At 38.0% G+C, this 15,490-nt stretch overlaps 1 protein-coding gene across 1 annotated transcript in view; it reads right to left on the bottom strand.

Annotated features, from left to right (window-relative positions):
• The window catches only part of LOC307157252 (protein NLRC3-like), a 107,865-nt gene that overhangs the window by 32,829 nt on the left and 59,546 nt on the right, over positions 1-15,490 (bottom strand). Inside the window, exons 4-6 of the mRNA XM_079869119.1 lie at positions 6,357-6,530; positions 6,075-6,248; positions 5,796-5,969 (exon numbers count right to left, since the gene is read on the bottom strand). Of these exons, the coding sequence (XP_079725245.1) occupies positions 5,796-5,969; positions 6,075-6,248; positions 6,357-6,530 (522 nt within the window). The remainder of the gene's footprint in view (positions 1-5,795; positions 5,970-6,074; positions 6,249-6,356; positions 6,531-15,490) is intronic.

Genomic DNA, 15,490 nt, shown 5'->3' with positions numbered 1-15,490 from the left:
AAACATTCATTATTATTATCAATGTTGAAAACAGTTGTGTAGCCTACAATTTTTTTTTTTTTTTCAAAATTCTTTGATGAATAGAACGTTCAAAAGAACAGCATTTATTTAAAATAGAATATTTTCTAACATACGAAGTATCACAGTCTGAACTGTCACTGTCCCCTCTTCGACACACAGGTGAACTTTGTCTTCGTCCAGATCGATGGGTGAACAATCTGTCTGCTGTTCATCCATGACTAGAACTTTCTGTGACAACATCTGCATCTCTCTCACTGTCAACTTCGTCCCGATCAGATTCAGAATGATTAAAATAAGGAGTCATCAGACTCCGAGTCCATCAACACCTCCAGTATTTGATCAGCCGTATACCTCTTCATTTATTTTGACCTATATTCTCGCTACTCCATTCATGTTTGAGCCGATCGCAGTTGGTTTCTTTGATAAAAAAGTTCCGTACTCTTTCAGTGCATGCACATGGGTCTTCCTTACCGTATACCACCTTAAACACGGATACCCGGAAAATTCCGTGTTTGGCGGGGAAGCGTTTTTTCTTAAAACCCGGAAAATTCAGTGTTTGGCGGGGAAAGAGTTAAAGGGATACTCCACTTTTTTTGGAAATAGGCTCATTTTACAACTCTCCCAGAGTTAAACAGTAGAGTTTTATCATTTTGGAATCCATTCAGCCGAACTCCGGGTCTAGGGGTCCCACTTTTAGCATAGCTTAGCATAATGAATTGAACTGGACAAGACCATTAGCATCTCTCTCAAAAAAATGAACAAAGAGTTTCGATATTTTTCCTATTTAAAACTTGACTCTTCTGTAGTTACATCATGTACTAAGACCGACGGAAAATGTAAAGTTGCGAATTTCTAGGCTGATATGGTTAGGAACTATACTCTCATTCCTGCGTAATAATCAAGAAACTTTGCTGCAGTGCCATGGGTGAAGCAGGCGTAATGATATGAAAATCGCAACATTTAATTTTCCATCGGTTTTCGGAGATCGGCTGAATGGATTCAAAAACGGTAGAACTCAACAGTTTAACTCTGGGGGATTTGTAAAATGAGCCTATTTCCAAAAAAAGTGGAGTATCCCTTTAAGCCCGCCCCGCCTACTCTATACACGGCGTGATTGGCCTGACCCAATTTAGGTTTTTCCAGCATTAAAGTCAACGGAGAGTTGCTAGACTACCCTGGCTGCAAAATACATTTTACTGTCGCTAGGGTGCGTCTAGATTTCTAGGCTAATCAGTAAGTAAGCTAAGGCCACACTGAATAAACATTTCATTTGAATGGTTCTTGCTTTCTCTTTTTATTTTATTTTTTTTATGAGAAAGTTATATTTTCCCAGACAACAACATAGTGCCGGCCCAGATCCGGCCCACATCTGGACTGTGTGGAATACATGTGTACCAGATGTAGGCCGGATCTGGGCAGACACAATGTTGCTGTCTGGCTTTGTAAGGGATTAATGTTTTTGGTGTCTATTTATACATTTCTATGTAATTATTTTTTTTCTTTAAATATTATTTACCCAAACATTGGAACTGGAAGGTGCTACGTTGTCTCTTTAGCACGCATTGAACCTCAAAGAGCGACAAGTCAATAATTATTTATTTCTAGAGTTCACACTAATGAGTAAATTAAACCACAACCAAGATATGGGTTTGATTTATGTTGGCTCTGTTTCTTCTGCTCAGTGTTTGGTCAGAACAAAGTGTTGCAGTCAATAAAATTACACTTTGGTGATTATGAATGTCTCCTGAAAATTTTATGGAAGAACCCTAACAATCAAAGAATGTCGTCTGCCTCTAGGCACAGTGAACTTTGATCAGAATGATTTTACTAAATGTCTTTAAAAAATGGAATAACTTTTGATCAAATGGATCAACATGTTGTGCAGAAACATTGTCGGGTGAAACTGAGTAATCATAAATATCACCACCATGAAATCACATGAAATCCAAGCACCAGTCAAATGAGGAAAGATAGCTGTGCATCATTCATTACAACAGCTGTACAGAGAAGAGAACTTATCTGATAGCAAAATGATGAGACATACAGTATGCTTCCTTTAAGTTTAGTTGAGGGAGACAGGTTTGAGAACAGAAAACACAAAGCACTGTAAGTAACTTCTCAAAGCACACATTATCTGTGTCCCTGCAACGTCTGTCAGCGGAGCACATTTTGTCTGCGCCTGGCTTTATATTTATCAGACTGAGGAGCCTACTTTCATGCATGTGGATACTTTTTTTTATTCCTCAACATGAAAATGTGAAAAAATAAAAAAAATAATATAATATGCTGATTCGAGTGTAAATGTACGTTCTCTACGATAACTGGCACTGTCAGCTTTATTAGCGTTTTTTTCTGTTCACTCTGCTTCAGCTTTAATGCTTTTGTTCTGTATATTTTTTGTTCATACACATTGTTTAATGTTTTCCACTAAAAGAAAATCTCAGGATACAATGCAAGTAAACTTGTTGTGTGTATATTTGCAAATCATAAACTTTTCCAGAAAGGGTGACGTAAAGATAAAAAATGATTGTCTTTCTCATTAAACTACATTTAAATAAATGAATATTTAAATATGTTTTTTTTATGAGGCCAAATATTCAAATAAATGTTTTTTTTTTTTTTTTTTTTTTTAAATGCCCATCCCTAGTGGATTGCCATTAATTTGCTGCCCTGATTGCCTATGTGTGAATACACTGCAGGCTCACTCTCGCCCGTATCCAAGGTAAATCATCAACACTATCAGCCCTGACATGTGTTTTCACTAAATACATCATAATCAGCTAAAACTTCCTGAACAAGTGCGCAGCCAAGTCTGTGTTGCTTTCACATTCACGCAAATGCAAGAATCTCTCCAAATACAATGGGGAGATTCTTGGATATTGGATATGGATAATGGATATTATTTCACTCTTATGCCAAAACTATGTAAGACAATTGCTTTATAAGTTAATACAATTAAAAATATCGTCCTTTTTAACATAAATCATTACTATTTGTATACCTTTAGTCTGTCTGTGGGTTTGCAAATATTTAACCAATTAGAAGTATTAAAAAGAGATTGTGACCAATTTTCGTAACTCCATTGTCTCTTTAAGCTGTCAGTTAAACCTCTTAACTCCGTCCCGTCTCTATCGTAACAAACAGGAAAAAAAACAAGCGGCCACATAGCTACAATAATCTTCATAGTCTTTAAGCTGATGAAAATGTGATGGACTGACTGCCTCAGATGCAGCCGTTCTAATGACGAAAAAACACGGCATTCACTGGACAAAAACAACCCAACTTCATTTCAGCTTGATTTTGGTAAAGTTTATAGTGACATGTAGCATCTGGACCAATCAGACACACACAAATTATTCATTTTTAATGAATAATCCAGCAAACTCACTCTCCCAACAAAGGCCTGCAAAACTTCCCCCAAAAAAACTAACATCCCAAATGAAGCTAACACACGCGGTGTCTTGTTACAGGACACACTGAGACAGATAAGAGTTTTTTACGACCAAAAGGAATTTCCAGAAAACTGTGACTCTCACTTAATTCTTGCAGAGGAAGAGAAATAAACCCTGTAATCATATATATTCTATATATAACCACTTGAGAAATGTGTAAACATGTATCTAATTTTCCCATCTCATGATTTTCCTTTTATGTCAAGTCGTCATCTTCATTTATATAGCACTTTTAACAATGTAGATTGTTTCAAAGCAGCTTTACAGAGAAAAACGTATAATTTAAGGTAAGAGAGATTGTTTTGGCGTTATAGCGGTCCTTTAATAAAGTTATTTTCCAGCTAAAGTTAGTTTTGATTAATTCGCTTCCATCGCAACGATCATTTGTTATTAAATTTGGGGCCGCTAAGACGACACCATTCTCTCTACACAGACTTTAAACGTGAACCTGTGATAAACACAGATGGCGGTCACATGCACATTAAGAAGTGGTTCTTTTATGTGGTGTGGCCTCTGTATTCTTGTAAACTCTATTGGGTTAATGTTTCAGACTTTGCATACTATGGTTTACCAAAATCATATGTGTGTGGCATGTTTGGTCTCTAAAAAATCCAATCTTCGTCTCCGATTTGTAAATCTACATTACATTTTGCTAACTTTGTGACGCATTAGTATTATAAGCATCTTAAAGATTCTTGTGTTAAACATCCAATCAGATTACATGTTCAAAGACAATGGTCATAAAAGAATTTCCCTCCAAAGGAAAATCCTCTCATTGGCTCTTGCACCTCCAGTAGGTGTTACTTCTTCACACTTTAAAAGCCCAAGACCAGCTTTTAGCTCTTCTCTCTTACTTCTGTACTGGAATGCTGACGTGAAGGAGATGCTGAACTAGAAGCCTCTAAGGACCCACCAAGCTTGTGCCAGGCTGCGGCCTTGTCTTTCCATTCACCAAAGATACTCTGACTCCCACTGGTTCTCTCTCATCAAGACCACATCAGCAAAGATCAACTGGAGCCTCAACAAATTGCATCAGGACAGTTTAATTCAAATGGGCGAGACATGCAAGTATCAAACTTAGTCTCATTATTTGATACATTAAGTATCCGTACCCCTTTAAAGAAGGGCGTGTTAGAACTAAACTGATGGTTTGCTCAAGGCTGTTGATCTGCTGAATTTCAAACAATGCTATAACTTCTTGCTTTCCTGTATTCTGCTTCAGCTCTTTTTCCCTTGGTAAACTGTATGCATGTATGTGTGTATGTTAGAGTAGTTTAAGTGTTTAGACTAGTTAATAAAATCTTGTTCATGTCACACATAAAGTTGTCTGTGTCTCAAGCTCATAACTGGAGTCACTAATCATTTAGATTTTTGCTACTGCTCTTAGTAGTACTGTAAATTAAGAAAGACACTTCCCATGCCCCGGAAATGTACATTTCTTGGAGTTAATAAACAATTAATCCTAAGTGTTCACAGAACAAACAGGTTAATTGATTGTAATATTAATTTACGACACTAAGTTCATTATATTAACTGATCCAAATATTCATAATCAATTATAACCAGTTATTATTGATTATTAATATTTCATATGGCTAATTTGCTACAGACACATGCAAGTAAATGATCACATATACAGCCACAATATCAAATTTGACATCACAGTGTTTAATTGTTTTTTAAAAGTGTTTTTAACCCCATTTCCTTTCAAAGTCGTGGTTTTGGTCATGCGGTGTGGCCCCAATTTGCTTTTGCCTATGCCACAATATGAGGTATATCCGGCCATGTTTATTTAAGAACATCACAACCTTCAAAATTCATACTAAGCCATATTCAATTGTCTCAAACATGTATTGCTAGAATTGAGAAAGAAATTGCTAGCCAACTCGTGAGTATCATTGTTTCATAAAATCGCCATTTGGCATGTGGTGTAAATTTTGAACCCTGGCTGAGATGTTCATGGTGTCCCGTACACAGCCACTAGATGGTGCTACTAGCCATCAGTGCTATCGGAAGCAAACCATGCATGAAATAGATGTATTTGAAAAAGCAATATTTTACAGTTTTAGTACTTCAATCTTCATACAGTCCACTACTGTCCCTTCACCCACAACAATATTTTTCTCAGACTAATGCAGTCCACGTGGGTCATACTTCTCAACTCTGACAATACGTATATCTGTATAAATATGGAAAAAATCCCATTCCTGCAAATGTTGTTTTTGTCTTTTGTTCTTGCATTCCACTGAGAGCAGATGCCACATTCTGTGACAGAATAATTTATTGTGATAGTATTTCATTAATTATTTTACAAACATTTACCTCAGTATCTTCAGCTGACAGTTTGGACTCTTCAGTCCATTAGAAAGAAGCTTCACTCCAGAATCCTGCAGGTCATTGTTACTCAGGTCCAGCTCTCTCAGAAAGATGTTTGAGGATTGTAGAGCTGATGATAAACTCTCACAACACTGAGCAGTGAGATTACATGTGGGAAATCTGAAAAATAAAAACACAATGTAATTGCATACAGAATGAATCTTAGCAGTGGGATTTTTAATAATTAACCAATTTTTTTTTTTAAATAACTATTTTAACTCAAACCTCAGTATCTTTAGCTGACAGTTTGGACTCTTCAGTCCATCAGAAAGAAGCTTCACTCCAGAATCCTGCAGGTCATTATTACTCAGATCCAGCTCTCTCGGGAAGGAGTTTAAGGACTGAAGAACTGAAGACAAACTCTCACAACACTGAGTAGTGAGATTACATGTGGAAAATCTGAAGAAGAAAAACACAATGTAATTGCATACAGAATGAATCTTAGCAGTGGGTTTTTTAATAATTAACCTTTTTTTTTTTTTTTTAAATAAGTATTTTAACTCAAACCTCAGAATCTCCATCTGACAGTTTGGACTCTTCAGTCCATCAGAAAGAAGCTTCACTCCAGAATCCTGCAGGTCATTGTTACTCAGGTCCAGCTCTCTCACAACACAGTTTGAGGATTGTAGTGCTGAAGACAAACTCTCACAACACTGAGCTGTGAGATTACAGCTGTGTAGCCTGTGTAGAGAACAAAACAACAATAATGCAATAGTAATGCTTCTTAGGTAGGGTTTATAAGAATTTGGAAAAATCTTTGTCTAAAAAGATGTAAGCAATAGGGATGCACTTATACCGATACCAGTATCGTTATCGGGCCCGATACTGCACCTGTGTACTCGTACTCAAAAAAATGCTCTGATACCAAAAACCGATAACAGGCAGCGTGTGTACATTGTTTGTGTCCAGACAAAGAAACACTGACAGCAGAGAGTATAATGGTAATAAAAAAGAAGGCTGTCTATAAAGTAAATATATCTCATTAGTGGAATATTAAACAAAATATATTAACGCATATAGCTGTGGTGCGCGAGCTGATGAGTGCGCGAGCTGTATACAATTACAAAAACAAAATTACATAACCTATTGGAAAGATGCTACTAAATTACAAAGTTTCTAAATTACTAAATGTGAGAGGACGGCACAGGCAGAGATGGCAGCCGAGAGCAGAGACTGTGTTCACTGTGCTCTCAGAGAGAGGTGTGTTTGTGTTTGTGTGTGTGTGTGTATAGCCTTAGACGAAATTAACCTACCCAAACCTTATATCAACATGATTAAGGATATCTATAGAAACTCCTTTATCCAGGTGATCTGTGGAGATCAACTGACTAGCCCAATCCAACTAAGAACCGGCATCAAGACAGGCTGCCCATGGAGCGCAGTAAACTTTATTCTAGCCCTTAACCAGTGGCTCAAGTGGCTGTGCCTCTGCTCCCCCTCGCACATCAGATCGCCAAACCCTGTCCAGGCCTATGCAGACGACGTCCAGGTGTCATCCAGGGATGAGAGAGTGATCAAAACCATGCTCTCCCATACTGATAAATTCATGCGATGGTCTGGACTAGAGGTGAAAAACACCAAGTGCGCTGTGTTTTACGAGAGACGCAGCGGAGGCAACAGGTGGTATCAAGCCAAAAAAGACAAGCCACCCTCCTTTTCCATCATGGGCAATGAAATTAAAGTGTATGCGCGCCATGAAACTTACGGCTACCTTGGACACCGGTTCAACATCGCGGGCGAATGGGAAGAGCAAATACATGAACTTAGAAGTGAATACTGCACGAGGCTGGACATGGTGGACTCATCCCCTCTCCCTGTCGTAATGAAACTACAGGCCATAAGAGAGATTGCCCTTTCTAAAATACAGCATCTCTTTGCAAACATACATATCCCTAAATGTATCCTAAATGAGCTGAATAATAAGACTGTAGGCCTGGCAAGACGCTGGATAGGACTAAATACACACTCGACAAGAGACGTCTTGTTTCACAGGTGCAGAGAGGGAGGGCTGGGCGTCCCTCATATAGAGTGGGTGTATGTTGCCGCCAGAATAAGCAACCTGTTAAGGATGTTAAATAATGATGACGCAGCCGTGCGTGAGCTTGCCCGAGCCTCACTTCTATTACATCTGGGGAAACGCAAGGTCCCTCTCTCTACATCAGATGATGCCAGCTTCCTCGGGTTCAGAAGAAAACCCAATGGAAAACTGGACACCAACACACCAGGCTTTGGCGTGCGCTCGGACTGGCTAGACCTGAATGACCTCTGCAACCGCACTAATATCCAACTGCGCTGGAGGAACACAGCAGGACAGTCGGCGGAAGCCAATAAGATCATTCTCACGGATTCAACCATCACGGCAGAGGCAACCATCACAACTGGCGACAACATTCAACTCCTTGACACTCAAAACATCAAAAGGACAATAATCGATCACTTCCATTTGCGTATGATACAGCACTGGACAGGCCTACGCCTACAAGGACAACTGGCCTGCCTGCCCTGTGCCGACCATAACGTATCACATACAGTTCTGAAGAACACAGCCCTACAAGACGACATCCACAGATTCACAATTAAAGCTCGTCTACAGGTACTACCAACAAAGTCCAACTTAGCAACATGGTTTCCATCCGTACATGAGCCGTTCTGCCTGCAACATCACAGCCGGCAAAGAGAGACGATCGCACACATCCTTAACGGCTGCTCCGCCTACAAAGGACTGTACATCGCGCGCCACGACCGTATAGTTGCACTCCTAGTGAAGGAGCTCAGAGACAATGTCAACCTTACCACAATCCACTTTAACAAAAAAATAGAGACAGACTGGTTTTCTCCTTCACACGAACAGTGCGCTACACTGGAAATTGCCATAAATCACTTACCAAATACACCTGACATAGTTGTAATTAATGAACACACCAAAGCCGTTACAATACTAGAAATTGGTTGCTCTTTTGATGCTTATATGGACACCTGCTATGCTTCAAAACTGTTGAAATATCAACCATGGTACAATGTTTTCAGTAACTCTGGCTACTCCTGTAAAGTTATTGCCCTCATCTTTGGTAGTCTAGGCCATGTGCATAAGTTGTGTGTAAGAGGCCTGCAGATTTGCGGACTACAGAAGAACAAGGCCAAAAAACTGACGAGATATTGTTCTGTATCAGCAGTAATTGGTAGCCTCTATATATGGAGGCGCAGGTGCCACCTTTACCCTTAATGTGCATAATGGACTGAGATATTGGCTGCTGTTGTACATCTTTCTGCCAAATTTGGATTATGCCATGATAAATGTTTATCTTTTAATTCAAATAAAGAATTTAAATGTGTGTGTGTGTGTGTGTGTGTGTGTGTGTTTGTGTTTGTGTTTGTGTGTGTGTGTGTGTGTGTGTGTGTGTGTGTGTGTGTGTACAGAGAATTAAATGATATTTTGGAAGAAAACTCTAGCTCAATCACAACAGCAGCAAAATATGTAAAAGCCTGCCACAAACTACAAGAGTCAGCCAGTGGACAAAACTCAGAAGTCAGAATCATTGTTATCTTGTCTGAATGTTGGTACAAATGTACAAAGGTGTGTTTTTATTCTTCTTTTTTCTTTCTTTCTTGTTTATATAAATTTATTCATACATTTATTTTATTTTTTTCATTGCTTATGTAATGGACAATGCTTTGGCAATACTGTACAAGTCATGCCAATAAAGCTCATTTGAATTAATAACTTTATTTTTATTTTTATATAGCACCTTTAAAGCAGCTTCTGAAAGGGGCTTTACATAATAGAACAAACAAATTAAAATACAACACACACAAACAAAAATAAAAAATAAAATAAAATAAAAAGTCAAGTAAAAGCTAACCTAAAAAAAATGCATTTTTAGACCAGCTTGTGAGGAGCGTAAATGATGCTTGGGTGTTGTAGCAAATTAGCTCTATATGAAATATTAATAATCAATAATAACTGGTTATAATTGATTATGAATATTTGGATTAGTTAATATAATTAATTTACTGTTGTAAATTAATATTACAATCAATGAACCTATTTGTCCCATGAACACTCAGGATCAATTGTTTATTAACTCTAAGAAATTTACATTTCCAGGGCGTGGGAAATGTCTTTCTTAATTTACAATACTACTAAGAGCAGTAACCAAGATCTAAATGATTAGTGACTCCAGTTATAAGCTTGAGACAAGGACAACTTTACGTGTGACATGAAAAAGATTTTATTAACTAGTCTAAACACTTAAACTACTCTAACATACACACACATATGTGCATACAGTTTACCAAGGGAAAGAGAGCTGAAGCAGAATACAGGAAAGCAAGAAGTTATAGCATTGTTTGAAATCATTGTTTGTTAGCAGATCAACAGCCTTGAGCAAACCATCAGTTTAGTTCTAACACGCCCTTCTTTAAAGGGGTACGGATACTTAATGTATCAAATAATGAGACTAAGTTTGATACTTGCATGTCTCGCCCATTTGAATTAAAATATCCTGATGCAATTTGTTGAGGCTCCAGTTGATCTTTGCTGATGTGGTCTTGATGAGAGAGAACCAGTGGTTTTCAGAGTATCTTTGGTGAATGGAAAGACAAAGCCGCAGCCTGGCACAAGCTTGGTGGGTCCTTAGAGGCTTCTAGTTCAGCATCATCTTCACATCAGCATTTCAGACAAGGAGTAAGAGAGAGCTAAGAGCTGATCAGTGACTTTAACCTGTTAAGCTGCAACCCCACTTTTGAAAAATCCCCAGAAATGACATACCCAAACTGAAACAGATACAGTTCATGATCCCTTTGCACTAAAAGCACAAGTATGATCTCATTTGAAAGCTGACACCTGGCAGTTTATTGTAAATGTAGAATTAATTATTGTCATAATGAAAAAAATAGTTATAAATAGCTTCAAAATTTTGTAAAGTTTAGAAATTTATTTTTATGAAACATTTTCATGAAAATAAAATTGAAGTTGACACTGTAGCAATCTAGAAATGCACTGCAGCTAAAGCCACATGTCTGACCATGTTATATGTACAATATGAAGATGATAAGTCTAAAACTCTGTATTTAGTTAAATGTTTTTCAAGATCATGTCATGACTTTATTTTGATTTGACTCTAAAATGCTACTGATGTTTAGTCATCTTCTAAGTCATCTATTCAGTCTTTTGTCTCTATTGTTTTGTGGTGCAAACGAGCCCAATTCAGTCTCAGTCTCCCCCTGCACACATTCACACCTCTCCAGCCTGGTTATGGCTCTAAATATGCATTTCTTTTGTCTGCATTATAGCTACTAACGACTGGCTATTCACAGGCTATTCATAGGGTTTCAATCCCTAAATTCTTTTATCAAAGTTCTCACTGTATCTAACTGTATAAAATGCCCTTCTGGAATAAAGAAACATTTCAGCAAGCATTCCTATCTAGAAACAAAATCATAAAAGATAAATTCTAGGTTGCGGGTGCACCTAGGCTTGCTAGCATGTTAGCTTAGCACACCATCAATACATGACAATTTATGAGATTAAAACCATGTTTGTGCTTCAAACTTAATTTATAACGCAAGATGAGTGTTTTAAATAATCTTCTGTGATATAATTTGGCTTCAGATAAAAAAAAAACAGACAGAAAATATACTATTGTATGGTGTTCTGCACAATGATATTCTATATAGATTAGCATTACATTATAAATATAATCTATTATTATGAAAATACCTGGCATGGCTTGAAAAACACAGGTAACTCAAATATCATTGCAATCATGTTTATTATCTTCAAAACATCTTTTATCTGCATGTTACAGCGCGATCTCTGTAGCTTTGTGTGTATCAGTGACGTCCTGGAATGTCACATGATCATGGCTCTTCTTCATGTTCCATATATGGACTATTATTGTGCATATAGCGCCCTCAGGCTATTGGTATGAATTGAAAACACAGTATCAGAGTATCCAATCGCTCATAATGATTACATCGACGCATTTGGGTATAAATTCAATAAATATTATTCCTGTCTATAGAAATCTGATGTAAATCTATGAGAATCTATCAATATTTCTCCAAATCTGCACATTTTTGAGCTAAAGCCCTGAGGGACGTTGTTTTGTGTATCGCTGTCATGACGACAGCACAGGAGTTTTTTATGAATGGGAACGTCTGACGCGCATAATTCATATTAAAGGTATCGACTCATTTTTTCATTTCATAACTCCTGACACAAATTAAGAAATAACTGTCGCTATAAGTTTTTCAGAATACAATAGTGGTAAAATACTGAAACTTGAGTCTTATATCTTTTTAATGATGTATAGTTTGTCAAGGTATAACATTAAATCTGATAGTAACTTTGAACTATATACAGGGGCGTCACTAGGCCCTTTTTAGGGGGGCTTCAGCCCCCCTAAACTTCTGCCCAGCCCCCCTAAAAAATATTTGATAAATACATTTTTGATCGCTTCAGTCCCCTTTTAAAAAACTCATTTGAAACGGCGGCAAGCTGCGTCAAGTTTCGGCTCCTCCCCTTATCTGAGTCTGCTTGGATTTAGCGCATTTTTCAATCTGCAGGGGCGCCGAGCAGAGCGAACATCAGAGAGTACAAGGTGTGTCGTGAGTGCATTTATTGATAGATTGCAATGATATTACATCTGCATCGGTGCAGTTCTTTGTCATAAATGCATTGCGGTTTACATAATGTAATGTTACTAGAGCATTGGGAGCAACACAGGACGGTTCGGTTTCTCATCCTCGCGCGAATTTTAGCAGCACGACTGACGCTTCAGTTTACGGTCAAGTGCGAGTTGAGAATAAGTAGCTAAACTAAACATTTTATATTTGACAGTTTTTTAGGTCATAAATGTTAAACGAATGACAAAAATAATTAGAAAACGAATAAACTTTTGTCTAATTTCGCCATTTTGAGCTGAAAATAGGCCTATATAACGTGTAATTATGGCATTGTGAGGGGACAAGAAACATTAACAAAGCCGTTTTCATAGGCACAAGATTAATAATGCATGTGTACATTTTGAGAATTAATATAATACAATTTGTAGCCTTCAGTAAATTAAAAAAGTTCAGCTTTAGGAGGGGAAGAGACCGGGCAAGATCAGGAGACTGAGAGAAAAAGACAGAGTAATGGAGATGAGGAGAGAGCAGGTTTTAAATCTATTTCTTATCCTTTTTTGGCCTTCAAACGTCTTGAAATGCACATATCAGAGAAATAAAAATGTTTAACCCCATAACAACTTCAAATTTATGACCTCTTTGATTATAAAGCCCTGTCTACGGCCATATATTAGGCCTAGATCAATAATGAATGTGTACATATTGTGAATGAATTTAATAAACTTAGTTACCTAGCTTTCCTGGTAGCTTTGTCTGAGAAAATGATTCATAAACCAACCTATCAGTTGACCCTATGTTTACTTTCTTCACTGACAGACAAAAATGAAAAGCCTATATCAGTCAAAGCTCAGCTTTAGGAGGGGAAGAGACAGAGCAAGAGAAAAACAAAGAGAAAAAGAGTGTGATGCTGATGAGGAGAGAAAACAAACAGCTGCCAGCACATGGTTTTAAAGCTATTGTTATCCAATTTTTTGTTTACACATTTATCAAGTGGTTATATATAGAATATATATATATATAGGATTAACATGGTTTTTATTTCTCTTCCTCTGCAAGAATTTAAGTGAGAGTCACAGCTCTCAGGACATTCTTTTCGATCATAAAACCCAGTCTCAGTGTGTGTCCTGTAACAAGACACTGCGTCCTGCCAGTGTGTTAGCTTCATTTGGGGAACGTTTCACAGGCCTTATTTGGGAGAGTGAGTTTGCTGGATTATTCATTAAATAAATGAATAATTTGTGTGTGTCTGATTGGTCCAGACACTACAGTGTGTATAAAGTTAAAAGCGCAGACAGATACTGAGGTGCCAGTGCCGGATTTACTGCACCTTGTCCTAATATCTTATTTTTTCTAGTTTTCCAAATGGCAGAATTTTGCATTACCAAATAAAAAATTAAGTGAAACCAAAACATTATTTTGCTCAACGGTGTACTTTGGACCAAAGATGAACAACTGAAAAGAAAAAGTTTCACCCAAAGATGTAACCCACTCTGTTAACAACGAAAACAAGTCCATCAACCTTGTACATTGCATAAACAAATGAAAGACAGATTCAATGTCTCCACAAAAAGGACAACCCACACTAACACTAGGATCAATATGCACCACATGTCTGTTTGTAGCTACAGATCCGTGTACAATCCTCCACTGGAGGTCACCAGTCCGCTGGTCAAACAGACATTTGTACAGGAAACGCCAACTAACTTTAGGGGAAGAGTCAGTACCAGAAACGTCTGTCCATTTCGTTGAAAGAACCCCAGTCAAAGAATGTAAATTAGACACCTTTACACAGGTGACATAAAGGGCTTTCTTTCCCACTGACTCAAATCCATCCATTTGTGGAGTTCTGAATGACAGTAGACCTTTCCTCTGTTCCTGCCAGTCCCCCATCGCAGCTCTTACAGTCAGAGAGGGAAGACAATACTCACATCTATTATAGCTGGATTGTCCAGGAAAGAACGATAGTTAAAATCCAGTTCTCCAATCACCTCTGTGATGAGCTTTTGTGATATTCGTGTTGACTTAACTCCAGCTTTCTTGCCCAAGGATTCCAAACTGGTGTGTAGTAAATGACCCAGCTTTGTGCACCCAGCAGACAGTAAAGGTGCACACAGAAAGGCTGAGGATAGAAGTCTCGAAGGCAGGAAAGAATTAAGAAACAATGGCTCCTCCAACAGCCACATCCCTGAAGGTACTTCAGGTGATCTTGAAAATGCAAAAACTTTCCAGGCTTCCAGAACAGATTTGTAGAAAGGAGTAAGATCGGTAAGCTCAGTCTCTTCTAGCTTCATCAGAAACAAAAGCTTGCCAAGACCCATTCCACCAGCTCTTCTCAAAAGTACCACTGCAGTGTCAAACCAAGCACTATTATTGTTGTATAATAGTCTCTGGGCAGCTTTTAAATTAAATGTCATTAGCCTGGACCTGATATCCACCAAACTGTGGCCTCCTTCTTGTATTGGAAGAAACAGTACAGAGGAATGGACCCAATGTTGTCCGGACCAGAAAAAGTTCACCAACTTTCTTTGTACTTCTTGCATGAGTCCAGCCGGTGGTTGTAACACATTAAATCTGTGCCACAATGTGGAAGCAACCAAGTGATTGACAATCAAGACTCTCCCCCTGTGGGATAGTTTGGGTAGCAACCAGGTCCAGCGAGACAATCGGGTGCATACTTTCTCCATTACACCCTCCCAAATTAACTTCTGAAAGTCATTTGAACCAAAATGAACTCCCAAGATTTGTAACCCTTCTTTGCCCCAATTAAGCTTTCCTGGCAGTGATGGCAAACAATGTAGAGGATATTGGCCTGCCCAAAAAGCCTAACTTTTGTCCCAATTTACTTTTGCTGATGAAGCCTTGTCATATAAATGAAGGACTTCAGACAGAGCAGTAATATCTTGCCCACCGCTAACCAACACAGTCACATCATCAGCATAAGCAGGAAAAGAGACATTTGCATTCTGAATCACATATGGTATTGAAAACCCAGATAAAGTCTTTTTTTTTTTTTT

The sequence above is a fragment of the Squalius cephalus genome (assembly GCF_949319135.1).
Source record: "Squalius cephalus genome assembly, chromosome: 4".
Lineage (NCBI taxonomy): Eukaryota > Metazoa > Chordata > Actinopteri > Cypriniformes > Leuciscidae > Squalius > Squalius cephalus.
Note: the sequence above shows the minus strand (reverse complement) of the source record. Positions and strands in the feature narration are given on the sequence as shown.